At 50.3% G+C, this 26469-nt stretch overlaps 1 protein-coding gene across 2 annotated transcripts in view; it reads left to right on the forward strand.

Moving 5' to 3' along the window:
• Positions 1-3144: 3144 nt before the first annotated feature.
• SFT2D1 (SFT2 domain containing 1) overlaps positions 3145-26469 on the forward strand; it is a 65474-nt gene continuing 42149 nt past the window's right edge. Inside the window, exons 1-8 of one of the 2 annotated variants that reach the window (XM_007107826.2) lie at positions 3145-3272; positions 10932-11018; positions 11587-11669; positions 12808-12889; positions 13835-13870; positions 15252-15310; positions 16268-16297; positions 17727-18258. In XM_007107826.2, the coding sequence (XP_007107888.1) occupies positions 3210-3272; positions 10932-11018; positions 11587-11669; positions 12808-12889; positions 13835-13870; positions 15252-15310; positions 16268-16297; positions 17727-17766 (480 nt within the window). In that variant the 5' untranslated portion in view covers positions 3145-3209 and the 3' untranslated portion in view covers positions 17767-18258. Of the gene's footprint in view, positions 3273-10931; positions 11019-11586; positions 11670-12807; positions 12890-13834; positions 13871-15251; positions 15311-16267; positions 16298-17726; positions 18259-26469 lie in introns of those variants that run through there. The other variant, XM_028494767.2, reaches the window with a different exon arrangement.

Below are 26469 nucleotides of genomic sequence, written 5' to 3' on the forward strand. Positions count from 1 at the left end.
GAACAAAGAAGACAAGCCAGGAGGCTGTTAAAGGTTGCCGGGCAAGAACCGTGATTGACAGTCGCAAGTGAGAAAAGATTTGTCCTTAAGGAATCGTCAGTTGTTTTAGGGCAGGGGTCCAATAAGTAGATAGACTGTCTCAGGTTATTTTAGGGTAAGGGTCCGATAAGTATCTTGCGTTTCTGGCAGGTGCTCTGGACAACTTCATCAGGTCAAAAGGTCAGATTCCATCCAGGCTGAGGCATGCACATCCCCTTCCTCCGTGGCTTCCTGGTTCCAGGTCACAGAGCTCTCTGAGCAATAATGACTCCGTTTAGATTTTCCTTCCACAGATGGGAAGGGAGACAGGGACCCAGAGCAGACATTAGACACGATGATACCACAGTAATGGTTAGAATCACAAAACCCAGCATTTGTTCAGCACTTGGCATGTGGTAGGCCCTGTGCTTACACCTATAGTCGAGCCTTGTCATCTGCAGGTTACGTCTGATGAAGTCGCTGCAAACACTGGTTTACGAAGACAGAGGCCCCACGCCTGCAGACACAGGTCAGGGTCCTGTGAGCCTCTGATCGCACGTTCCTCAGCTGATCAACCCATAACCTTGTCTGAAGTGGTTCTGTTTAAACCTTCGTATTCAGTGTGTATTATTCATTAATGTGGAACTCACAGACATCAGCATATAACAGCCTGAACGAAGCTTCTCTAGCACATATTTTTTTCCATAAGCCTTCTTGTGCTTAGGACACTAGACAGCACTCTAGCACTAGGCTTGGGGGCTATTTTAAACAGTGAGATCACCAAGAAAAGGCACAAGTATGTGAAAAAGCGTAGCAGTAAGCGGACCGCAAAAATGGCGCTTGTCTGCAGTCTGAGCTGAAACAAGAAGGCGCGTCACGGCCTTGCTCCGCCCCAGCCGTGACGGTGAGCGCCGGGTGACTACTTTTCACTGTTCTGCACGTGTCCTGGGTGACCGCGAAAGTGCCGCAAGTACTGATCTCGGGGTTACAAATACATTTTGGCAGGTAGGTGAATTTGTAATATAGAACCCCTGAATAATAATAATGTAATATAGAACCCCTGAATTATAATAATAATAATAATAAAATAATACATCGATTGATGTATGATTTTATTTAATCCTCATAACAACCCTGCAAGATAGGAACTATTATCACCTTGATTTTCACATATCAGAAAGCGAAACAGGAGTTTAGGTTGACTTGCCCCAAACCTCACAGCTACAAAACGGGGGAGCCAGGATTCTAACCCAGGCAGTCTGACTATGGAGCCTAGACTCTTATTCAATTATCTCCATTGCGTTATGCCTTCAATAAATTTTAGGTGTTATTTTTTAGGAAACTAAGCTTGGCTCATAGGGCAAGAGAAGTGAAAAGGCCCAAATCACATTCTTAAATCTTCAATATTATTTTCTAAGTAAAATTTCTTACACCCAGGTACAGGTTGAAAATTATGAAATTGCCCTTTTTAGGTTAAACACAATTGGACACTGGCAAATTCCATGGCTCAACTTCACATATCCTTGGAAAGCTTTCTCCCCATTAGTAGAGGTATCAGTTTATTTCATCTTTTTGCATATGGAAAACTAAAGTTACTATACTTCAAAAGGAAAAAACTTAGAGAATGTATAGATGTACTCTTTTATTATAGAAGCATAAAGGTTTATGATTTCATAGCATTTTTTCTGCTCTACTTTCGGATCTTTTTAAGTTAAGGACAAAAGAATAGGATCTCACACTTCAGTATAAATAGGCCAAATGTAAGTATTTTCCACCTAAAAGATGCTGAACATTGGACTGTTTTATCAGAGCAAGTGTATCATCTGTTTTTCTAGGGGTCTTACCATATGTTTTCTATCTCACTGAGATTAAATTCTACTGAAGGCAGCAAGGATGGACAATAAAAGCCTTTGGGGCTCCACCTTTTAATTGTCACATTTTAGGGAAGGAACGGAGTAGGTGATGTAATAAAACAGAACAGTAGGCATTTCATCACGATCACACCAAACTGGAAAGCAGGAGTGTATTTATGGAAAACTCCAGGATTCTCTGGAATTCACACTGTACAGGAAGCCCTAGTTTTTCATCTCTCCTTAGCAAGGTAGAGAATAAGAGAGAAAAGAAGTCACTACCGGCAGACTGAGAAAATGGCAGACTAGAGTCTCCAACAAACCACCTTATCGGAGTTTGGATGCCAGTTTCTTTTACAGCACAGAAAAGGATTAGAGACGAGGAAGTAAAGTAAAAAGGCCATACGTTTTGCAAATATCCCCTGGAACTGCCAGCCTGGGTGGGGGGATGCGTTAATGTCTTTTTTTTTTTTTCTTTTTGGCAGCCATCCACAGGTGGGCAGAATCAAGACTGTCTCCCTGGGAAACGAAGAGAGGCGCTTTAGTTTAACATTCAGGCAGAGGGGCAGGGTTCCCTGGGGCAGGCCATTATATATGTATATGATTACACCAACAAAAGCGACGAAGAGCAAAGGCTGATCAAAGAAACAAACGGAACAGGGAGCCGTGTTTAGCTCTTCCCTGTTACACCACCAACGCCCAAAGCCTGCCCCTTGTCCCCGGACTCCCTTCGAGCGGAGATACTCGGAGAATGGCAGTTTAGAACGGAATCCCTGCCAGTATTGGCACAAGGGCCCCCAGCCTTCTTCTGTCGGGCCTGGAAGCGGGTCTAGGGCACGGGGCCTCCGGGCCGCAGTACTGGACCTGAGTCTGCAGAGCTAGACTTCTAGTCCCGGCACTGGAGCCCGGGTCCGCAGGCCTGGACGTGGGCCCGAGGCACGCGGCTTCGAGGACACTCGTGAGGATCCGCGTTCGTAGGTCTATTCATCCAACAAGCAACGGCTGTGCGCACCTCTGGGTCCCGACTCCCGGAGGTGGGAGGCAGCGACTGCTGAACCCGAGCGCGGGTGACCGCGGCTCTCCGCGTCCTTCCCTGACAGCTTCCGCCTCGCGGGCCGGCGGGCAGCGCAGCCAGCGCGCACACCGTCCCCTACTCGGCCCCAAGGCCCACAAAGGCCAGCGGCGGAACCCGGCGCGCATGCGCGCGCTGCTACGGAGGCCGCAAGGGCCGCGCCGACGCGCCGGAAGCGGGATACCCGGACTTCCGGTCGGCCCCAAGAGTTTCCGGTTCCGGGTTTCTCGGCGGGCGAGAAGGGCCGTTGAGGCCCCAGGAGCAGGGCCATGGAGAAGCTGCGGCGAGTCCTGAGCGGCCAGGACGACGAGGAGCAGGGCCTGACCACGCAGGTAGGGAGCCTGCCCCCGGCCTCCGGGGTGAGCGTGTGCTGGGGCGGGGCCGCGGAGCGTGGGCAGCGGGCCGCTTCTACCTGCCGAGGTGTTGCGGGAGGACGCCACGGGCCTCCCGGGAAGAAGTTGGGGCGCTTTCCAGGTTTCCATGTAGTCTGCAGAAGCTCACTTTGAGACACCCCCTCCCCCACCATTTGGCCTTGCGACTCTCAGGAACGTACTTCGCCGCCTGTCTTCTTCTCCCAAATAACCCATCTGCCCCCGTGCTGCTCTCCCCAGCCTCCGCTTGGTTTTCTGCTCCTGGTGTGTACTCTGAACTCCGGTTGGCAGCGCAGTAGGTGTGCAGGTCCTGCCAGCTGCATAAGCTGAAATCTTAAGGCTTCGTTGCATCCGTTAGACTCTGGAATTAAGTGAGGTGCTGTGAGTGTGTGTATGTCTTTTGGAAGGAGGGAGACTGGAGGGAGAAAAGAAAAAAGCACAGGTCATTGGGAAGTGAAATAATACTGAATTAAAAGTTGTCTGTTGAGCCCTCATAAGCGTTGTTTTTGAAAAACAATCCTTGTCTCCGTACTTTACCCACGAGACTTGATAAGGCTTACTTCCTTTAAAAGGAGGCATAAAAATAGTGCAGCAGGAACTGCTTTGTAAGTATCTTTGTTATTTGTATGCAGACAAATTCTTGCCTGCCTGTCACAGAAGTGGAACATATAAAATGAAACGGTATTACATAAGGACCTTTTATTTGTCCCTTCTCTTGTCCTAACTTCCTTCCTTGTCATAATCAGCATCTCTTGTGAACAGGGTTCTGGACTAGTCTGTGAGGGTTCAGAGACTGAAAGCCAGGCATCTGCGCTAAGTGAACTCTAACCAGTTTGGTCAATCGTAATGGTAATACAAGAACCCATAGATGGTAATACGAGAAACGTCCATGAGGCAGCAGTGGCTTACCGAGCGCATTTATTTATTTATTTTATTTTAAAATAAATTTATTTATTTTATTTTATTTTTGGTTGCGTGGGGTCTTCGTTGCTGTGTGTGGGCTTTCTCTAGTTGTGGCGAGCGGGGCTACTCTTAGTTGCGGTTCGCGGGCTTCTCATTGCGGTGGTTTCTCTTGTTGCGGCGCACGGGCTTCAGTAGTTGTGGCACGTGGGCTCAGTAGTTGCGGTGTGCGGGCTCAGTAGTTGTGACTCATGGGTTCTAGAGCGCAGGCTCAGTAGTTGTGGCTCACGGACTCTAGAGCGCAGGCTCAGTAGTTGTGGCTCACGGACTCTAGAGCGCAGGCTCAGTAGTTGTGGCTCACGGACTCTAGAGCGCAGGCTCAGTAGTTGTGGCTCACGGACTCTAGAGCGCAGGCTCAGTAGTTGTGGCTCACGGACTCTAGAGCGCAGGCTCAGTAGTTGTGGCTCACGGACTCTAGAGCGCAGGCTCAGTAGTTGTGGCTCACGGACTCTAGAGCGCAGGCTCAGTAGTTGTGGCTCACGGACTCTAGAGCGCAGGCTCAGTAGTTGTGGCTCACGGGCTCTAGAGCGCAGGCTCAGTAGTTGTGGCGCACAGGCTTAGTTGCTCTGTGGCACGCGGGATCTTCCCAGACCAGGGATCGAACCTGTGTCCCCTGCATTGACAGGCAGATTCTCAACCACTGCGCCACCAGGGAAGCCCCCAGCTCATTTATTAAACCACTGTTTTGTGCTTCACGTTATGCTCTAGGTCTGTGCTATACAAACAGTAGCCTTAGTGACATGTGGCTATTTAAATTTAAGTTAAGTAAAATTTAAAATTCCTTTCTCAGCCATACCAGCCACGTTTTAGGTGCTGGGTGGGCAAGTAAGTTAGTGGCTGCTGCATAGGACAGTGCGTGCTTGGGGCATTCCATTGCAGAAAGTCCTGTTAGACTGAGCTGCTCTAAACCTTGGGGCATGAAGGTGATGGTGCCACTTCTCTTGAGCCCACTCTCTAGAGGGGAGAAAAATTATGTAGAGAAGTCATTGACCAAAGATTCGAGTGATTGACTGGAATGGGCAAGTGCAGTGAGTTCAGAGGAGGTGATCATTTATTCATTCAACCAATATTTTGGTGCCTGCATATGTTTGGCTCTGTTCAAGATGCTGGTGTTATAACAGTGACCAAAACAAAGGCCTCCCTTACGTGGAACTTATATTTTAATTGGGGAAAACAGTTAATAAACAAGTAAATATAAAAATATGTCAGCCAGTGATAAGTGCCATGGAAGAAGGTAAAGCAGGTGGATGAGGTTGGGGCCACCTAGTTGCGTTGGATGCTCAGGGAAGATGTGTCTGTTAGGCTGACATCACGGCATAGATCTGAAGAGCACTGGGGTATCTGGGCAGCTGGTACAAGTCAGTATACCCCAACTCATGCAAATATAGATCCTGAGAACAGCGCTCAGCATGCTCAGGGCCCGTCAAGAGGCCAGGGTGTCTGGAGCCAAGGGCTGGGGAAGCGGGAAGGTGGGAGGTGGGCTCCAGGTCCTGTGGGGTCTTGCAGGACGCAGTAAGGACTTCAGCCTTTACTTTGAGCGTGCTGCGGAGCCGTTGGGTTTTGAGCAGAGTGGGCATGTGACTGCCTTGGATTTTAGAGGGTCGCCCTGGCTGGTCTGTGGAGAACAGAGTGCAGGGGCAAGAGTGGGAGCTGGAGCCTCGTCAGAGGACTAGGGTTGTGGTCCTGGGAAGAGGCCCGGGTCAGGGAGATGGGAGTGACGGTGGTTTAAAGTGAGAGTGGCCAGGTTCTGTAAATGGTTCGAGTGTAGAGCTGACGGGTTGGGTGTGAGAGTGCTGCTGGAGGAGCCCGGGTGCCTCTGGTTTTGACCTGAGCCGCTGGAGAGATGGAGTCGCCCTTGACTGGGACGTGGAAGGCGCACGTTGGGGGGTCATCTGGATGTTGAGTAAGATGCCAGCTAGCATCTGAGTGCAGATTCTAGAGTTCATGGGAGGAAGTATTTGAGATAACCAAGGGATTGTGGGTAAGTAGAAAAGGGAGAAGGCCCAGGGTTTGACCTCTGGAGCTTTCAGTGAGGAGCTCAGGAGACTGAGGAAACCTGGAGAGGGCCAGGTCCTGGCAGAGACTAGCTCAACAACTCAAGCAGAGCCACAAATGAAGGGGTAATTCAGCCGCAAATCACTTCCTGCAACGTAACCAGCCCAGGGACGCCCGGGCTCCCTTGGGTTCCATTTCCCCCCCTCCAGGAATGGGCGGTGATCTGGGGTCTGATGGGGCAGCGACGGCCTGGGGTCAGGCAGTTTTATGGACTCTGAGGTCGGGGGAGGAGGGCGAGTGGGAGGGCTGCGGGGGTTGGGTCAGGAGGGGCTTGTGTCCCCTGTCCCACAGGGAGCTCTCCTAAGGGCCTCAGACTGGGAGCCTCGGGGCTGGGGTGCAGGGAGGTGAAAGGGCAGGACCAGTCGCTGTCCTTGCCCGCGGCTCCTCTCAGGGGCTGCGGGCCCGGCAGCTTCCCCCCGTGCCTTTTCACCAAGAGCCAGGCCCTCACCCGGCATTTAGCACCCAGGAGCGCCCAGTAGGTATTTGTTGAGTGAATCAGTGAATGCCTGAGCAGAGGCTGGAGGGTGAAGTCAGGCTTTTTGTCTGTTTAAGATGGAAGAGGCTTACGCATGTTCACAGGTTGATGGAAGCGGGTCTCCGCGAGAACGTGGTTCACTGTTGTACACGGGGAGGAAAGCCAGCCGTGTCAGTTCCCTGGGACGTCAGAGGGCTTGGCCTCTAAGGCAGGGCGGACTCGTTGGCCTTTGTCCCCGTGCGGTGGTCCGGGGCCAGGAAGGGAGGGTGGGTGTTCCCAAGGTGAGCTTGGTGTTGGGCAGCGGCAAGCAGCGCGGGGCATCCCCACGGGGCTTCCATTTTCTGTGGGAAATAGAGGAAGTGTGTCTGCTGACTGGGGAGGTGCCGGGGCAGGAACTGGAGGGTTGAAATGGAGGTGGATTGGCAGGGCCAGTGGGTGACAGTGGGAAGGCGGGTCAGCTTAAACAACAGCGCCCTTGGGCTGCCTGGCAGGCAGTGCCCAGGGCCCCTTGAGGTTGGCTGTGACCTGGTGAGGGTGCCGTGTCGCGCTGTGTGACCCCGGCCAGCGGAAGAGGAGGGAGGGCTGGGGTCGTGCCAGGGTTGCGCTGGCGGATGCAGCAGAAAGGGAACTTTTGCTTTTGTATTGAAGTGAAGGAGGGATTAAGGGCCCCGGGAGCTGCGGAGCGTCGAGGCAGGAGCCCTTGAATCAGTGCCCGGGGGGGGGCGGGGGGAATGCCGCAGCCAGCCGGAGAGCAGTGTGGCCTGGACTTGGAGACGGAGGGGTTTCGGGGAGCACGAGTCCCCGGGTCTCTGCGTGGAGGGGGGAGGGGGGGACGGCAAGGCGGGGCTGTCCACGTGGGTGGGGGGGGGGGGGCGGGGGCGAGGGCCGCAGCCAGCCGGAGAGCAGTGTGGCCTGGACTTGGAGACGGAGGGGTTTCGGGGAGCACGAGTCCCCGGGTCTCTGCGTGGAGGGGGGAGGGGGGGACGGCAAGGCGGGGCTGTCCACGTGGGTGTCGAAAGCACCCAAGACTGCTAGGGCCGGGGGCAGGACCTGTGGTCGGGGCTCCTGGGTGAGAGAGGGTGCCTGCGAGAGCAGTAGGTGACGCCACGAGGAGCCTCTGCCTGAGGGGAGGGAGCCGTGAGGAGATGGGCCACGACCGCGCTGGACAGGGCCGTGGGCCCTGCTTCTGTGCTCGCTGTCTGCTCCTCGTTATCTCACTGGCCACCGCTGTCTCTGGAGGAGCAGTTCTAGGAACTCAGTGTATGCGGTGGTTCCCTTTATTCGAGTGGTGGTGGCCCGGGAGCCAGGCCCAGGTGCCCACGCTGTTCCCTTGCGATGCTGTCCTTCTCCTCCCGGCTTCTCCATCCCCTAGGAAGGCAGCTCGTGTCTGTGCCATGGGTTCATTCTTTCACCTGTAATGTTGGTGCTGCGGTGAAGACGTTTTCCTCCATTGTTTCCAACTTTTTTTTTTTTAATAAGTTCTAGTTCCAGGTGAGGTTGATTTATTGCAGCAGGAAGAGGGCACCGGAGAATGGGAGAGTCACTCCGCTCTCACGAGGTTTATTCTTTGCTTCCTCTTCCTTTGATAACAAATAAGTAAAATAACTGGTGGCAATTTCAGTGTATTTTTTTGCTAAGACTAAATTTACAAGATCAAAACAGTTGCTGGTTTTGGTGGGCTCCTTCCTGATCCCGTTGGACGAGCACGTCACACCTACGAGCTCATGCTAACGCGGGTCTGCAGGGTCAGGGCTCCCTGCGTCTCCCTCATGGACAGGGCAGTGCCTGGTTTTCTTGCACGGTGGGCGCTGTATCATTTTCCCAATGGGGAGTTAGGGAATCTGTGATTTGTTTCTGTATCCTGGACAATCTGAAGGGCTTGCGACAGGTCATTTGCTTGTGGATCAAATATTCCAAATTTACAAATGGAAAGAATGTGTTACATGTTCTGATTTAAAGATCACTTGGCTGATGGTAATAAGAGGAAAAATATCTATTATACAAATGACTCTGCTTAATACTGAGTTGAACTTAAGAACAATGGGGTGATTGAAACTTGTAAAAGGAAGTAAAAACAGATGCTTCTTCCACTCTGAGTCCTCACATCATCATGTATTCGCACTGACCACTTGGAAACCCTGCTTACTTAGGATACCGTTTCTACTTTTTTACAAACCAGTAGATCATTCCCTGTGAGATATGCAGTCTTCAGGGTTTATTCTGTTCTATGTGTATTCTACCTGATCAGATAAAAATGAAATTTAGATGTTTTTATACGCAGGTTCATTCTTTGTTTAAAATACAGTGATCAGTTTTAGTATAAACAGATGACATTGCTGGAAACAAGAATGTCTGTGGATTAAAGCAGATTTTAAAAAATATTTAAAATGTGTTCAAAAGTGATGGATATTACATTGACAGAATCTTTAGTTGTTTTTATCTACTTTTCATGCTACATAAGGATTCACAGATCAATCTATTGAGGTAAGGAATTTTGAGCTTTTGCATATAAAACTTTGTATTTTTGCATCATTATTCTTGAAAATACATTATAAGCATGTGGTCTTTTAAGCATACAATAATACAAGTTAATAATAATTTTGGAATGTAAATCCTTATTGTATATTTCTAAAGTTTCTTGAAACATCTGTTGTTGATACTTTTTCAGCCTTGTTGGGAAAATGAGTTTTAATGGTGTACTTAGTAATGTAAATGTGTACTTACCATTTGCAACAATGTAGCTGGACCTAGAGAGTATTAAGCTTAATGAAGAGAAAGACAAATACTGTATGTTATTGCTTATATGTGGAATCTAAAAAATAAAACAAATGTGTATAACGAAACAGAAGCAGACTCACAGGTATAGAGAAGAAACTAGTGGTTACCAGTGGGGAGAGAAGGGGGGAGGTGCAATATAGGAGGAGGGGATTAAGAGCTACAAACTGGTGTGTATAAAATAGCTAAGCAGCTGAGATGTGTTGTACAGCACAGGGAAATATCCCCGTTATTTTGTAGTAACCTTAAAGGGAATATAATTTATAAAAATATTGAATCACTGTGCTGTACAGCTGAAACTAATGTAATATTTATATAATATAATATTATCTGTACTTCAGTGAAAGGAAATGTGTGCTTAATCGTTACTGTGTGCCACATTATCGTGTGCCGTGTGTGGAGTGCGGCCCCATAATCTGGTTGGAGTCCGCGTGACAGGCGGGGATGTTGTCCCCCTGCAGTTAATTCGCACGTGTTCCAAAGTGCGTTTCTAATAACGGTTGTGAGGACGCCAGGGCTTCCGTGACTTGTAGCTGAGGTTGTCAGATGTGCCCCATGGTAGACGCTGCGGGGGCTCCCCAGGTCCCAGTCACCGGGCGGACGTGCCCGCCGCCCTGCAGCTCACAGCTGTCCCCTTGTGCTCACCCTGGAGCTCCTGCAGCAGCCTGCCCTCCGCCCGTAGCCTGCAGCCAGCAACCAGCTGCTGGGAGGGGGGTTCCAGAAGGGCGGCCTGGCCTCAAGCAGGACAGACAGTGAGGTGTGGTGTTCACTGAGCTCCAGCCGCAAGCAGGGCCGCACTTGTCCCTCCCCTTCTCTGTCCCGCTTCCGTCCCTTGCCTGAGGGCTCCCCCCAGAGAGGTTCCAGCAGGACAGTCCCTGTGTCAGGCTCTGCGTGTAGGGACTTTGCCCAGACGCCCTCGGACATAGAGATGTTGAGAGAAGGCGTGTGTCCATGAGTCGCCTCAACACCTGTCAGCATTTTGCCCATCTTGTTTCATCTTTCCCCTCCTTTTCAGTCATTGAGTATTTTATGAGGTGTCTCATAGCTTATGTCATTTCATCCACATCAGTGCTTCTCCTGTCCCTGACAGGTGAGAGCTTTCTAAAAACGTATAACACAATGCTGTTATCTCACCTGGCAAAGTTAACAGTGACTCCTCAGGACCGTCTCATTCCCAGACCTGTTGATATTCCCCTTCACAGCCATGGAACCGTAATATTCTTAACACTACAGTGTGCAGAGTGAAACAGATTCATTGTCTATGTTAACGTGAAGCTTTGCTTTAATGTAGTATAAAGCATCAGATTGGCAAGTGGTGATTTAAAGACACGTCCCAATTCCCCTTCTTTCCTCAGGTCCTGGACGCCTCGTCCCTCAGTTTCAACACCAGGCTGAAGTGGTTTGCCATATGCTTCGCCAGTGGCGTCTTCTTCTCTATTCTTGTGCGTTAAGGCTATACGTTGCTTCGTAATTTCTATTTTGTGTGAGACTGATCATTCCATTTAGTCCCAACAAGCAGTCCACTTTATCTGGACTGTTCTGATGGGACCTATTTAGTCCCCTGAAATAAAGGGGTAGAGATCAAGAAAAAGATGCAGAGATAAATATTTTGGGGGTTTATGGATTGTTAAAATAATTTCATTTAAGAAAGATCAGTGTGTATTAGGAGAGTTGCAGTCAGTAATTTAGATGTGATTTAGATTTTTGACTTGGCATTTATAAAAAGAATACTTAAGTAGAGTGAGATTTACTCAGATGTATAAAGAAAGTTATGTAATGGCTCATTTATATATACTTATATGCAAATAGGCAGAAGATTCAAATTAGCAAATAACATTGAAAGTTAACTACTTTTAAAAAAACTATATAGTTAGAGACTATATATTAACACATTTACACATAAACTTTATAATATATATATTCTATTATTACTATTATAGTAGCACATTTATATTTTAATCTATTACAATGGTAAAATTATTTTTAAATAATTATAATATCTTAACTCAGGGAACAGGATTGCTGTGGCTTCCTGGTGGCATAAAGCTTTTTGCAGTGTTTTATACCCTTGGAAATATTGCTGCTTTAGCCAGGTATGTACAGAAGTTTGGCTTCTCAAAATATTTCATTTGCTATCATTATCAAAATTTTCTTTTCTAATAGGATATATTTCTGTAGATCTATACATACTGCGAATTCAGAATTTACATTCATTCAATAGGTGCTTAGACTCCTGTGTGCCAGCTGCCATAATAGAGTGTTCATGGTGAGAATAGCCCGCATTTGGAGGTACTTACTGTGTGCCAGGCACTATCCTAAGTGCTGTGTGTCTGTCACCCCATTTGTGGGGTGGGCACTGTTATCACCTCATCTTATAGCAGGGTGTAGTAGCACGGGGCGGGGGGGGGTCTCTCCCCGGGGAGGTGCCTAGTGAGGTGACCAGGCCTGGTTCCCACCCGACAGTCCTCCGGAGTCCCGGCTTGTAGCTGCCTCGGCAAGGGGACTGTCAGGTGCCCAGCCGACCAGCGGCGGAAGCAGATCGGGGGTGGCAGTGCCGGGCCCAGGAGTTGGACGGGGCCACGCAGTGGCAGTGACTCCGAGGACCGTGCACTGGGCGTTCGGGGAGTCCCCCCGGGGGCCTCGGGTGCATCTCTGGGGGAGTTGGTGTCTGTTAGCGTACTTGTCACATTTACGAGCTCTCGGCTTTCAGAGGTGAGCTCCTGCCTCTTCGGGGATGTTCTGCATCAGAGGTGCCGCCCAGTGCAGGGGCGTGAGCCGCGGCCAAGCTCGGTCAGCTCTCCTGGGCTCGCCCCGAAGCCCCTCCTCAGACCGCAGCCTGGAAGAGGCCTGAGGGCGCAGTTGCACACTTGCCCTTAGAAGCGTTGCGCCGACAGTGCTCGTGGGGCGGTTCTCCCTGTTCTGACGGGTAACGTGCGTAGAGGTGAGGAAGCAGTGGCTGAATTGGCACCAACGGAGATCAGAGTGCCTTGTCAGCCTGGGCCGGCCTCGGCGTCGCGCTCGCCGGCGCTGTGAGGGATCTGTGAGAGGCGGTCCTGTGTCACAGAAGACAGGGGTTAACGTTTCCTTCTAATGTTAAGGAAAAATGCAACAGACTTCGTGAGATTTTCTAATTAAACTAACATAGGATTTCTTGTCTTAAAAGTACTTAACTTTACATAGCCGGACAAGTTAATAGCTCCCTCTCTCATGTCTTTTATTCGTTTCAAATAGTACATGCTTTTTAATGGGACCCGTGAAACAACTGAAGAAAATGTTTGAAACGACGAGATTGCTTGCGACGATTGTTATGCTTGTAAGTAAATAATGATACTTTTTAAAAACTTTTTTCCAGTTTTTTTTTTTCTTTTTGCATTACTTTGTGAGGTACTGGTGTTTTAATTCTCGTGTTGAATATGACAGTCACATTCTTCAGGCTGTGTGTTTAAAGAGTTGGATTATGTAGCATTACCTAAAATGATTGGCTGGGTGAATCCTGTTTTCTTTCGTGTGTTCTAACAGTGTAGCTCTGTGTATTGCACGTGAAAATGAGAGCTGCGTGTATTTCATTTTCAGGCCCCATGGAGCACCTTAATGGACCCCTGTGTGTACTTTCTGGAGGGTGGGCCTGGAAGACGGGTCACTTCTGGGTCCATATGAGGCTTCTCAGGGAGAGTTGGCTTAATTTCGGTGGCCTGTCACCTGGCCTTTGTCACTCCCCTGTTGGGACTGTTGCGCAAATACCTAGGCCTCCGTCTCCACGCCTGTCCCCACTGCTTTCCCTGCCTCTCCTCGTCTCTCCCCTGCCTCCTCTGGGGCACATGGGTGTGGAATGACAGTGCAGCCTTTCTGTGTGAAATCGTCGTAACAGGTTCCTATGTAAAGCTAAATAAAACAGAGCTTACTGTACAGGAGCGGTTGTCCTGAGTCCTGTGGTGGCGGGTTGAAATAGTAAATGTTAGCGCAGGCATTCATAAATCCACAACAACAGCTGCTATCCCTCTCATTCATTCTTAAAACAGTCTCTCTGTTGGCTTAGTCAACAGGTGATTTATTATGTGCTTTCAGTTGCCAAGGAATATTGCAGCAGTCACAGACTTTAAAATAATACTCAGGAATATATAAGGACAACTAGAGTAAACGGTCTCATTAATTTTGTTCTCTAGTGTTTTATCATGCAGATGAATGCAGAATAGTGTATGCATTTTTGTTAAGCTTTGGAAAAGACTCTAATTGACAATTTCTCTTTCCTTTCCTGTAGTTGTGTTTCATACTTACCCTGTGCGCTGCTCTTTGGGTAGGTTACCTCAGCCATATCTGTTTTCTACTAACTGTGTGGCGCCTCACCAGGTAGAGTGTCACGGCACCATCATCTCCAAGGAGCTCAAAGTCTGGTCTCGTAAAACCCACCAAAGACTGAGTGTCCCTAAAACCTAGTTAGTGGCTAGGCTTGCAGTGGATTCTGCCCCCTTAAACAGACAGAAGTGAGCTCGTGCTTGCCTCCAGGTCAGACCGGCCCCTCTCTCGGGCCCGGGGTCGCGGGAGGCCCTCGCCGAGGGTCTGCGTGCTCTGTCTGCTGTGCTGACAGCCTCACGCGCTGTGGCTCTAGGGTGGGGAGTGCGTCGTGAGCATCAGGGTGTCCACGCAGTGAGGAGAAAGGGCCAGAGAACCAACCCAAACAAATTAACACAGAGGGACAAAAGGACTTAAATTATTCTTGCCCCGCTCACGGATGAGGTGAACGGCTCTCCGTTAGCCTTCAGAGAAGTTACGTTATTACAGTTCAGGTCACTCGCTGATGCTCCTGTTTCTTCATTGCATTTGCTTATTGTCCCTTATCTACCTCCAGAGGGCCTGAGGAGGCCCTCGAGCTCCCAAGAACACTGCACACTTTAAAGAAGACGGGGTGGCATACGACACACTTCCGAAACGTTCATCAAAGAGGCTCTGCTTTTAATTTTGATGATTTAAGGACCGGACTTTAGTTATGCAAGAATGCACTTAATACCTCATTTCCCAGTGATAACTTGAAAGAATTTTCTTTCGTAAACAGTCCTCACATATCCCTATGGAAAATTGATTTCTGGTTTGGAGAGGTCCAGCAGTCTGTTGATAAGCAGTAGATTAAAAATAAGTGAAAAAGCAAATAAATAAAATTTTAAAATAAAGGTGGACGAGAAATTCTAAAAATAGATCATTTTAAAACAACCGTGGAAACTTTATTTTACATTATTCCAGAAGATCACAGTAAAATACAGTTTTAGTTCAAGAAATAACTCAAGAAAATGAACAAGTGCAAATGAGAAAGATACTTAAATTCCACATAGGATACAGATCTAATAACCAAGTGGGCATTTTAGAAAGGTTAACCTTGACTTAAAGGACATAACATGAAAGAGATTTAATGCTTTCGGCCCGTGCACAGTTATTTCATTAATGTTTAATGCCATGTACATAGCAGCATTTGAATAAATGGAATCAGAATTCTAGAAAGAAGACACAATTTATGGATATGTAATTCTCAGATCTACTGAATCTTAAATTTGTCATACTAGGATTTAATGAAATAAGTGGAGCTATCGTTTATATTTTTGAAGGGGAGGAACTGAACTTGCTTGTGAAAAATATTTTTTAAAAAAATGTTTAACTCATTATTTCTTTGTCTTTGCTGTTGTCAGTGGCATAAGAAGGGGCTGGCCTTGTTATTCTGCATATTGCAGTTCTTGTCAATGACCTGGTAAGTCTTACACTAATTAGAAAGTTAAAATTTCCTAAGCGGTGCCACGCGTTTTGTTCTGAGCCTGTAATGTAAGCCTAGGAAGGTCATTGGCAATTTACCGGGGCAGGTAAGCCTGTGCCTTGGAGGGGAAGGGCCTCCTGAGAGGTCCGGTGCCTGAGGTCTGCGGTGTGTCCTGGGGGCCTAAGTGTGGGGGAGCTGCGGAGAGCTGGGGGCTGTGCCTGCCCAGGTACGCAGGGCTGCGTTCACTTCTTCTCTAACGTGGGAAAGAGAAATGCTGGGAGATGCAGGTGGTGCCACACGAACCCTGACGTCCAGGCCGAGTCCCAGGATGAGCCGAGGGCACGGCGGGAAACCCCTCCCTTGGCCTGGTGTTGCTGAAGAGCACCTGCCGAGGGAGGGAGTTCACTCTGGAGCCGACTCCCCGGCGAGGCTGCTCTGCCCTTGCCTCTCCCGGGTGTGTCCTCCCCTCCGTGCTTCCTGATCGCTCCCCTCCCCAAGCTACGTTTAGGTCCCGGGCTGAGGGCCCAGCCGCTCCGCGGCACGTGGGATCCCCCCGGAGCGGGGCGCGAACCCGCGTCCCCTGCATCGGCAGGCGGACTCTCAACCGCTGCGCCACCAGGGAAGCCCTGTAGCTTTTATTTTTTAAAAATAACTTGAAAGGGGTAACTTTTTATTACAACAGGCTTTTTATTACAACAGGCCTCAGCAGGCATCAGAATCAGTTTGTTAAAAGCACATTGCTTACTGAGATGCAGTTTCTCATTCAGGAGGTGGGTGGGGCCCAGGAATCTGCGTTTTTAACAAGTTCCCTGGTGATGCTGTATGCCGTCAGGGGTCATACTTTGAGAATCAGTGTGCAGTAGTCTGCTGCTTCATTTTTTATGGTGTTAGAATATGGCCATTTGGCAAAAAGGAAAACATCATTTAGTTTCAACGTTCTTATTTTTCTTGCAGGTATAGTCTGTCATACATCCCGTATGCAAGGTGAGCTTGTTTCAGTTCTGTCTTTTTTCTGCTCCTCTAATTCTCTTTACACAGACATGTGAATTTTAGTATTTTCAAATTAAAATATGATTTAAAAGGCTGTTTTTGGTTGCCTTTGACTTTTTTCCCAAAAGGAAATTATTTTTTAAATGAGTGGAATAGAAGCTTGCCACATCAAATAAAAAACATGTTGAACAGATGTAACAGGTAGGCTGGGAATGTACTTCTGATTTACCACCTGAACATTTGCAGTTAGGGAATTTTGGCAAGAGATTCTAGATCCCTCCATGACTGCAAGTATTCAGTAAATAGGATATGGAGACTTCAGCAAAAATAAATTCTACTTTAAAAAAAAGTTAATGAAAAAATGAATCTGATATAGAAATGTTTGTTTTAAGCCAGTAGAAACGTATTTATTCTGTATGTCAAGAGGTAATTGCCGTTTTCTTGTATCTTTTCAGAGAAATGTACTAATTTAATTGTGGGGGAAAAAACAAATACTTAATTGCAGGCTTAAATCTGACGGATTTGGAGGAATATTCTGTTGAGGCACAGCTTTGTTTCTTTGTGAAATTTGGAAACATAGGTTGCTAGGAAAACCAGCAGGATTGTATGCCTGGTATGAACAGTGAAGGAAATTGATAGAAATTCTATTTTTATTCATTTTCAAATGGATGATTCTTTTTGATGAACGCTTACAAGGAGAAAAAGCAAAGCAAGGTCGGCTAAAGGAGAGCAGGCTTAGAACAGGCGCGCAGAGGTAACTGGCCAGTCCTCAGGGCCTTAGCTGGGAGAGCTCTTGCTGTTTCCCACCGAGGGGAGAAGGTGCCCCAAAATGATGTCCACTGCTGTAGAGCTGGAGCTCACAGCCAGGGCAGGGCGTCTGGACAGTGACCACCCTCCCCAGAAGTGTCAGACCCTGCCCTTGAGAGCAGCATGCAGTCTGTCCGTACATCTCCAGTCTGTTGGTGTTCGCCTTTAGCAGTCCGTATTAATATAACAACAGTTCAGACTAACTGTTGTGAAGAGAAATGTGAAAGGCGAATGAGGTTTTTCACATGCATTTTTTTGGAATTCTTAGGGACACAGTTATAAACATTCTGCTTTTAAAAATCCAGTTCATTGTTTCTTTTTAAAAATACTTTTGTTGCTTTTGGTATTTACATTTATTTCTTCATAATAAAATTAGCATATGTGTTAAGATTTCTAAATAAATAGATACCATTTTAGCAACTAACAAATTATTTCCATGTGTCAGTTCTTGATTTCAAGTGATATTCAACAAAGTTTTAATTACGGAAAGGTACTGGGGGTTCCGCTGAGTTCTGATGGGAAAAGGTGATTGTGTGTCTCTCGGCAGGAATCTTTTTGCAAGTTCACTCGGGAGGCAGATTATTATCTTGTTTTTCCTCTTTTGTTTTTTCACCAGGGATGCGGTAATTAAATGCTGTTCTTCTTTGCTGAGTTAAAAATCAGAAACTCTTTGAAAAAAGCGTTTGAAAGCCGATGTTCTGTTTTTGGTGAAGTATACTTTTCCTGATACATTAATCACTCCAAAAAAAACAGCCGCACTGACCATTTAAGACCATTGTGTATACTGATAAAAACTACATGCTAATTAAACTGTTAAATGCTTGTGACGTTAAATTCATTTTGTGTCATTAAGATGCTCTTCCAGAGATAAGGAGATTTTAATCATTGCCAACTGTAAATGATTTTTAGCCAGTTTTTTAATCTTTTCTAAACAGCATCTGAGATGTGTATATTTAAGGGTAAACCTATGCTGCAAGATATAGTCAGCTTTTTTGGTGGTTTTAAAATGTCAACATTTTAAAAATATCTTTTTAAAATAAAAACTTTAAATGTGAAATTTTTATAAGCTAAAAATTGCTAATTATATGTAATAAAAATAATATATAAATCTTTATAATTTTGAAATAAACCCACACTTGGGAAAAACATTTTCTTGATCAAATTTATGTTTTAAGTGGGTGGTACATCGATTCAGTTGAATAAAGTTTAGTTTGGGCACTTATGCAGTCTTTCTGCGGAAGAAACGAGTAGGATACAATCTCTGTCCTAATAATGGGGCTGAGCACAGATCTGTGAGGATGAGAGGCCGCGTAACAATGAAAGCATTTATTTACCAGTGTGCTTGCTGTTCAGGGTGCGAGCCCGAGCACAGAGCCGGCCCGGGCCCGGACGGCCGCCCGAGGAGGAGAGCTGACCGGCCGGGTCGGGGTCGGGGTCGGGGTCGGGGAAGCGGCTCTCACCCCGCCGGCCGGCCGGGCCGCCGAGGAGGGAGGGCCTGCGTGGCCGGGCTGGAGCCTGGGGGCGAGGCCGCTCCCCCTCCTCCCCTCAGCTCTCCCGCCGGCGCCTCGCTGCCCCGGCGCGTCTGCAGGGGAGGGGCCGGTGCCCGGCCAGCACCACACCTCGCTGGGCAGAGGGCCGGCGGCCTGCCCGGCCTCGGTGAGGAGAGCGGGGGAGGCCGCGCTCCCGGAGGGTGCGGGAGAGTCGGTGAGGGGCCTGCCGGGGACGAGCACGAGGGCTGCGCTGGTGAGCAGAGGGCGGACACGGCCCGTCCTGGGCAGGGTCCTCGTCTCCAGGCGAGCCCACGGTTGGAGTCAGGCTCTAGAGCCACGTGTCCGCAGAGCCGGCTGGGAGCCCGCTGCTGGGGCTGCAGAGGCTCCCGGGACAGGGTGCGGGGCAGCTTCGGGTGAAGACGTGCCCCGCGGAGGGGGCGTGGCCTCGGCACGGCCAGGGTCCCTGGGTCCGCTGAGGTGGTGCCGGAGGGACGGACGGAGCCCCGGGACAGCCGGGCGGCGGCAGCGCAGCTGCTCCGTGTCCCCTACGGGGGGCGGGGGCACAGCGCAGTGGGCTTCAGAGCCTGTTGGCGTGAGTGGGCGCGGTGCACGTGTGCCCCCAGCGGGGAGGGGCGGCGTCCGAGGTGCGCCCGCGCTGGGCCCTGCCTTGCGCGCAGGTGCGGGCCGGTCTCTCGTTAGAACTCGCAGAATTCCTCGTCAGACTACTTCCGGCAACCCTGCAGCAGGGGGTCCCCCTCGGGAGGGGGCCTGTCGTGGTCGGAGGTCCAAAGCCACAGCAGGATCGTCCCCAGGGCGGCCCTCAGCTCCGCGCCCCCGCTGGCCCTGCGGCCGGCCGCGCGCGCGGAGAGCACGGCGGCCCGGGCACCTGCCTGCGCCGCCCTCGCCGCCTCCCCGAGAGCCGTTCGTGCTGCGGGCCCCTGGGGAGGCTCCCCTCGTCCCCGCACGGTGTGCAAACCTTAGCGTTCCTGGGTCCCACGGCTTCGCCAGCTCCCCAGAGGCACTCCCCGCGGAAGTTACAATCTGCCATAAGCCCCGAGGGGCCTCTGCTTGAGGCCGCGGCGGCCGTCAGCAGGGGCGGCGGGGCTCGGTGGCCTTCACCAAGGCTGCCCGCAGCTTGGCCGCCCTTTGGAGGACAGCGTGTCTCGGGCACGGGGCGGCCCTCCCCCGCCTGGCTGTTCGGGCTTGGGCAAGGTGCTAACCTCTGTCAGCTTCCATTTCCTCATCGCAGGAAAATGTCTGAAAACGGGCTTCTCCCGGCGTTCGCCTGGCAGGACGGCCGCGAGGAATAAAGGAGCGGAAGGTGCCCGGCAGCAGCCTTCCGTAGACGGACCGTCAAAGAAGCCTGCGGGCGTCTGTCGCAAAGGCTGCTTTACACTCATGTCCGCGAGCCTTTGCGACACAGGGCCTTGTCCCCGAGGGGCCCCAGAGTGACCCTCAGGACTGCGGGAGGGGATGGGATGCCCAGCCCCACAGGCCCGAGGGCGTCAGGATGGCCGTGCAGGAGCTTCCGCGGGAAGCGGTGCCAAGGGTGTCCTGCTGGAAGCGGCAGCGACGACAGGGCTTTGGGGCGGCCTCGCAGGTCCTGGGGCGCCAGTGGCTGGCGTCCCGTCAGGAACTGGGCTGGGAGATGACGGGCCCCGTGTGGCAGTGTCCACAGAGGACCCATGGGGGTCTGGGAGAAGGACCCGCACCGGGGCCGGCGTGGGGCGGGGCGGAGAAACAGCTGCTGCTCCTGTTTGCAGATCCTTCGTCTTCCCTGTCCCCAGACTCGTGTGACCCAGGAAGCTGGGCACTTCGCTCTGTTCTTCTCTTCCAGTGGTAATTCAGCCGTCTCTTGACATACGAACTCGCCGTGAAAACATCTGCAAGGTCATTTAAAATCACGGTCTGCTTCTCCAAAGCCGCTTTAAGGCTGTCGTTGCACCTGCAGTGCTGGATTGGGGGCACGGGACACGCACGGCAGTCGCGGCCCACGTGGGACTGTCCGCGTTAAAGTGCGCCGTCCTCAGCGGCCTTCTCGCCATCCTTAATTTAGGCACTTTTCTTTCAAGTGAATTATTTAAGGAACAGCTTACAGCGAGAGGCGTTTGTGGGGTGAGGAAGCACATTACGCCACCTGCCTCTCGTGGAGACTGTCTAGTGCTTGTATTTAACGTGTCATGGCATGCGTGGAGGTGAGCAGGGGTGCAGTCACACAGGAGGGCTCCGCCCTGAGAAAGCACACTCACCTGCGGGTAATGTGGGCGGCGAGGCCCCAGCGAGGCACACCTGCCCAGGTGACAGCAGCGGTGCCTCCACAGGGCCGCTCGGACCACTGCTTTTCTGTCCTCCACCCTGATTTCTTTCACTCCACCAGGACTGCAGCCACCTAACTCCATTTCTCCAGGTTAGTTTCCCGGAGGCATCCGCTGGCCTGGGGTTTCTAAGAAAGTGTTCATCAGCACACACGTTCCGAGCACAGGATAAAATAAGACTTACACCTCCTGCTTCTCCCTGCCCTATGGGAAGACTCTTAAGTACATTTCATACATCTAAAAACCTGAGCTTTGCAAGAAAAAGGGGTACTATAAACTGAGGGCGCATCATTTTTAATAGTACAGCTTGTGGCCTTTCTTCCGTCTGATCTCATGTTTCTACTTGCTCCCCTTTTTTCCAGGTTGTTACAAGAAGGAACCAAGTATTAAGTTTTGCTTTCAAAGAGGAGGACATGATGATGGTTGCGACATCGGAGGGGGGTTCCTTGTGCCGCCTGGCAGGCAGTATAGCAGTTCTCAGTGTGGCCCAGGCCAGCGACATGCCGGGGCGTCCCGGAGACCCTCTCAGGGTCCACTTTGGTAATGACCCCAAGACACTGCACTGTTCACTCTACCGTGAGTGCACAGCGGAGTCACGAGGCTGTGGGCGTGCGATCGCACAGGGATGGAGCACAGAGCCTGCCGCTCATCTCTGACTTGTTTGTTTTAGAAAATATTACTTTCATTAAATGTATTAGTAAACATTTTTTTTAAAGTCTTGGTTTAAATTCTTTTTTTTTTTTAAATCCTTAAGCCAACTATTTTTTTTTTTTATTATTAAGCTATTTTTGGCTGCGTTGGGTCTTTGTTGCTGCGCGCGGGCTTTCTCTAGTTGCGGCGAGCGGGGGCTACTCTTCGTTGCGGTGCGCAGGCTTCTCACTGCAGTGGCTTCTCTTGTTGCAGAGCACGGGCTCTAGGCACGCGGGCTTCAGTAGTTGTGGCTCGTGGGCTCTAGAGCGCAGGCTCAGCAGTTGTGGCTCGCGGGCTTAGTTGCTCCGTAGTATGTGGGATCTTCCCGGACCAGGGCTCGAACCCGTGTCCCCTTCACTGGCAGGCGGATTCTCAACCACTGCGCCACCAGGGAAGCCCCTCGGTTTAAATTCTTAACAAGGTTAACATCAGTAGATAGAGGCCACAGAACAGAAGCTCTTTGGGTCCTGAGAGTGTAAAGGGGTCTTGAGACCCACTGGCGCTGAGTGGTGAGCGTGCTTTGGGCTCTCACTCCCTGGACGGGTATCGCCCCCGCCATGCTGTGGGGCTACTTGGGTAAACCTTGGTTTCTTCATCTGTAAAATGCAAGTGTTACTGGTTCTTCTCCCATAAAACTCTCAAGAGGTTTCATGCAGTAATCTAGATAAAGCGGATTATTAATGATGGGAAAAAGGAAAGACTAAAGCAAATAATATCTGAACAGTTTCCTAAATGTTTTCTACTCGCGAAGGCTTTCACAGTAACAGACCAGTGTCACAAGGAGAAATGGAGGTGTTTTCCAGTTATTGGCCAAATTCTCTATGTCTCAGTAATAAAATAGGATTTTTAAAACTAGAATGAGCGTTCCATGTTTTAAAATTCAGATTTACTTTTAGTTCTGGATGTTGGATCTAGAACATTTACTTCTCGCTCTATTAAGTAAAATGCTTTGAATCAAAATATAGAAATGGGAAGAGGGTGTAACTGGAAAAATAAGATTGATTTTCCTTTTTGAAATTTTTCTGAACATTGAAGTATATGCCTTAGTAGAACCAAGAACCTAAAAAGTTAATGAGGAAAATGAAACATTTCTTGAAATAATGGCTAATTTCCTGGTATTATGGTGCGATCACTGGCTGTAATTTAATCAACTGGTAATTCCGAGGTGATGACCAGTTGATCACATCATGTCTGTGTGATAAAGAGCACACGTCCGTTGTGGATGTATCTGTGGGGTCCAGGTGTGAAGTGGGAGCATGTCTACAGCCCTTATTTGCAGAGCGGGGTCATCATACCACAGCCTCCATAATTTTCAGTTTCAAACCTGTGGACCAGTAACCCTCTATAATTTTCCTTGGGCCTGGATATACTCTTCTTGGTATTTTATTTTAATGACTGGAATATTTTCTGCATTTGCTTTACTCATCCTGGAAATACTTTCAAGGCTTGTTACAGTGAAAAGTCTTTGTCCATACACTGACTCTGCTACAAGAGTAGGAGAAAAAATTATCATTAATTTCCAAACGGTGGAAAAGTATTGTCATTGTTTATTTGAAATTTGAAAATAGAATAAACATAATTTGAAAATTAAATATCATAACTAAAAAATGTAGACAGTTCAAATGCATATATTTGATTTTTCCTTTCAAATTAACCAGTTTATTTGAAATAGTGAATTTCGTCTCCTCGAGGTGAAATGTAATCATCGTGTATTTTGGAGATCAATTCTTGTACTCTGGTGATCCCAGAAACATGTCTGTGAAACTGATAAGCTTATCACAGTATTCTAATGCTAAGTATTACTATTTAATATATAAACAGTTTAGCCCCAATGTTGTGTTCTGGGCTTGTTCTGCAAAATCCTATGTAAATTACGAATTAAATTGGACTATATTTCTTGACTAATCCCTTTTCCATCTGAACGTAAGTTTGGCAGTCTTCTCCTGGTGTGACTTGCCCTACTGGTAACTGTCACCGGCTAGCAACTCAACCAAACAGAATGTGTAAATAGATTCTTTAACAGCCAGCTGCCCGTGACAGCGCCGAGACTCGTGCTGTCTTCCCAGGCTCCCTCCCAGGCCCTTGCTGGGGTTTCTAGTCTCTAATTTTCGAGGGGCTGGAGGTTTCAGGTAGAAGAGGTCGCTGGCAGGGACCAGTAATGCTGTCATTTGGGTGCTTAGCAGAGTCTGCGGGCCTGAGTCCCTTCAGAAATGCCAACTCCCCTGTGGCTCCTGGGACAGCAGACCACCCGCCACGAGGCACGCGAACTCCTCTTCCCCCACGGGTGGGGGGGACTATGGGGCCGTCAGCGGGGAGGGGGCAGAGGAATGCCCTTCCGACTTGGGCGGGTGATGGGGGGCAGGCACTCAGCATTTACTCTCCTGCCTCAGGGGTCTGGCAGATTGTAGCCTCCCAAGTCCCCAGGCTCCTGGGCTGGGACAAGACATGGGGGGGACTGGGAGCATCCTGGTGACCAGTCTGGTCGATGTGCTGGGCAAACTGAGGACTCACTTTCTCCCGGGGGAAAGTGCTCAGCCTCTGCTGGTGTGGGTGTTGGGGGCTGCTTCCCCCACCGCCCCTGCCCAAAGACCGTCCTTCCCTTCGCTAGTGTGATGGCTCAGCCGCGGCTCTGGAACCCCATTGCTGGGACCGAGCCTCATCTCCATCCCACTGGAGCCGTGTGTTGTTGGGAGGTGTTTCCGCACCTCAGCCCCCATTTTCTAGTAGATCGGAGACAGTCAGAGGGGTCAGGAGAGTGCCTGCCACGTAGCACGTCAGTCACATCCCTTGGCTGTTATAATTACGAGATGCCAATCCATGCTCACCTCCGACCCTCACCCTTCAACGGTCGTTACTTCTGAAGCAGCCTAAGAATTAGGAAATCGGAAGGAGAGCAACCCAGTCGCTGATACAGTTACAGCTTTTGAACTGCTGGGGTCCCTGCTCAAATCGCTGGGCGTCCAGCTACCGCTGGGCTGTGCCCGCAGAAGTGGTACCATAGCCCCTCCTCGTCCTCCTGCCTCCAGTCCCCCCATCTTCACTGGCTTCGCCTCATCTCCTGCCCTCCACGCTCCTGGCAGGAGTGTCCACCTGCTGCCACGGCTAACATACCTAGTCCACACCCACCCAGAAATACCTGGAGTAAAATGCATTATGTGATTTCGGGACCTACGACACAGATATCTTATGACCTAAACGGTCTCAAACGTGTTCACCCAGGGCTGTGGGAGGAGACAGGTTGCCCTGAGGCCCTGGTGGGGAAGGGGAGAAGGTCCATGAGAGGAAGGACAGCGGCAGCCATGTCTGGAAGCTGCGTTTGCATATTTTATGGAGAAGAGGTAGACGGGTGGGGTGGGGGGTAGTTTTGAGGGTGCTGGTGGAGATGATGGGGCCTAAACCTACCCCCGCCCCCAGCCGTCATGAGAAATGTTTCTGGTCACCTGTCAAGTTTCCTTCTTGCTGTGCCTGACCCAGTGGGGACACGTGAGAGCAGGCAGCGGGGGAAGTGACCAGTGCCCTCGTGGCCACCGACCGCAGGGAGGTGCCGGTGCCACAACAGGAGCGTTCGGAGGGCTGGGCGGGGCCGCTGGGGCCGTTGGTCACATACGACGAGTTTACCCACATTTGAATGCTCTTAGCTAAGCTGGGGCCATACCCCCCACAACCTACTTACGTTCCTGGGTTAGCCCAGAAGAGCATATGCTATGGAGAATGTTTTTTTGCAGATCTAAACAACCGACAGTTCTCCATAAGTAACGCAGGGACTGCTTGTATGAAACTTTGACTTCATGACGTATTGCTCTGTCATGATTCACTGAATTATTAATGTATTCAACAAACGTTTGAATATCGCAGGAGTGTTTTCCTGTCTCTACCACTAGAATCTAAGTTGACAGTGAAGCTGTCTCATTCATTCTGAACCACTGTTGCAGCAGTAAATACTCTTCCTTTGCTCACAGGAATCACTCCTGGAAAGAACTTAATGTCTGGTATTTCCTGTATCATGATTTAACTGAAACTGGCCTATTTCGCCTATTCAAGGAAAACTAGGTTTTTAATTTTAAAGTGACTGTCTTTCAGCAGTGGCATCAACATTATATAAAAACAAAAGCAGGAAGATTCCCTGAAATGTCTTTTCCCCACCTCTGAGCTCCAGCCAGCTTTCTCCTCCGACACCGGACTGCGAGGCCGGCCGGGCCAGAGGTACCACCCGCCGCCGCCGCCGCCTTGCCCACCATCTTAAAGGCACCGAGAGGCTGCTCAGGATTTTCTCTGCAACGTGCAAGGACTCCGCCTAGGGCTCAGGACACGCCCGGTTCTCCCCGCCTCTGGTGGATTAAAACTAGCCCCTGGCGGTGGAAGGCCAGCTGGGGAGCCTCGCCCGGCCCAGTCGCTCGTGACACCAGCGGGCGCAGCGGCTCCTCCTCCCGCCGGCGCGCCTGGCTCGGCGTGGCCCGGGCGGCCGGTGCTGGGCCCGCCGTGCCGGGCGACGAGCCCCGAAGGGGACGGGGAAGGAAGGCGGGAGGGCTGCCTTGGCGTGACGCCCTGGGTGTGGACGCCGGGACCTGAGGAAGCCGGAGATGCTGCGGCCGGACCGAGGTGGGTGCGGAGCGAGGACGAGGGCCCGACCCCGGCCACCCACGGGGAGGGCGCCGGGCCCCCCGCGCGCCGAGCCTAAAGCCGCCCCTCTCCTTCCAGGGCGCTGACGACCCGCCGGCCTGGCAGCACCATGCCCTTCCCGCCCCTGCCGCCGCCCGCCGCCGCCCCGGGGGTGCCCGCCGCGCGCCCGCCGCCCCGGAAGCCGGGCGCCCCCCGCAAGGCGGCCGTGCCCGCCTGCGCCCCGCCGGGGCCCCTGCCGCCCGCC

Source organism: Physeter macrocephalus, chromosome 10 (genome assembly GCF_002837175.3).
Source record: "Physeter macrocephalus isolate SW-GA chromosome 10, ASM283717v5, whole genome shotgun sequence".
NCBI classification, from domain to species: Eukaryota; Metazoa; Chordata; class Mammalia; order Artiodactyla; family Physeteridae; genus Physeter; species Physeter macrocephalus.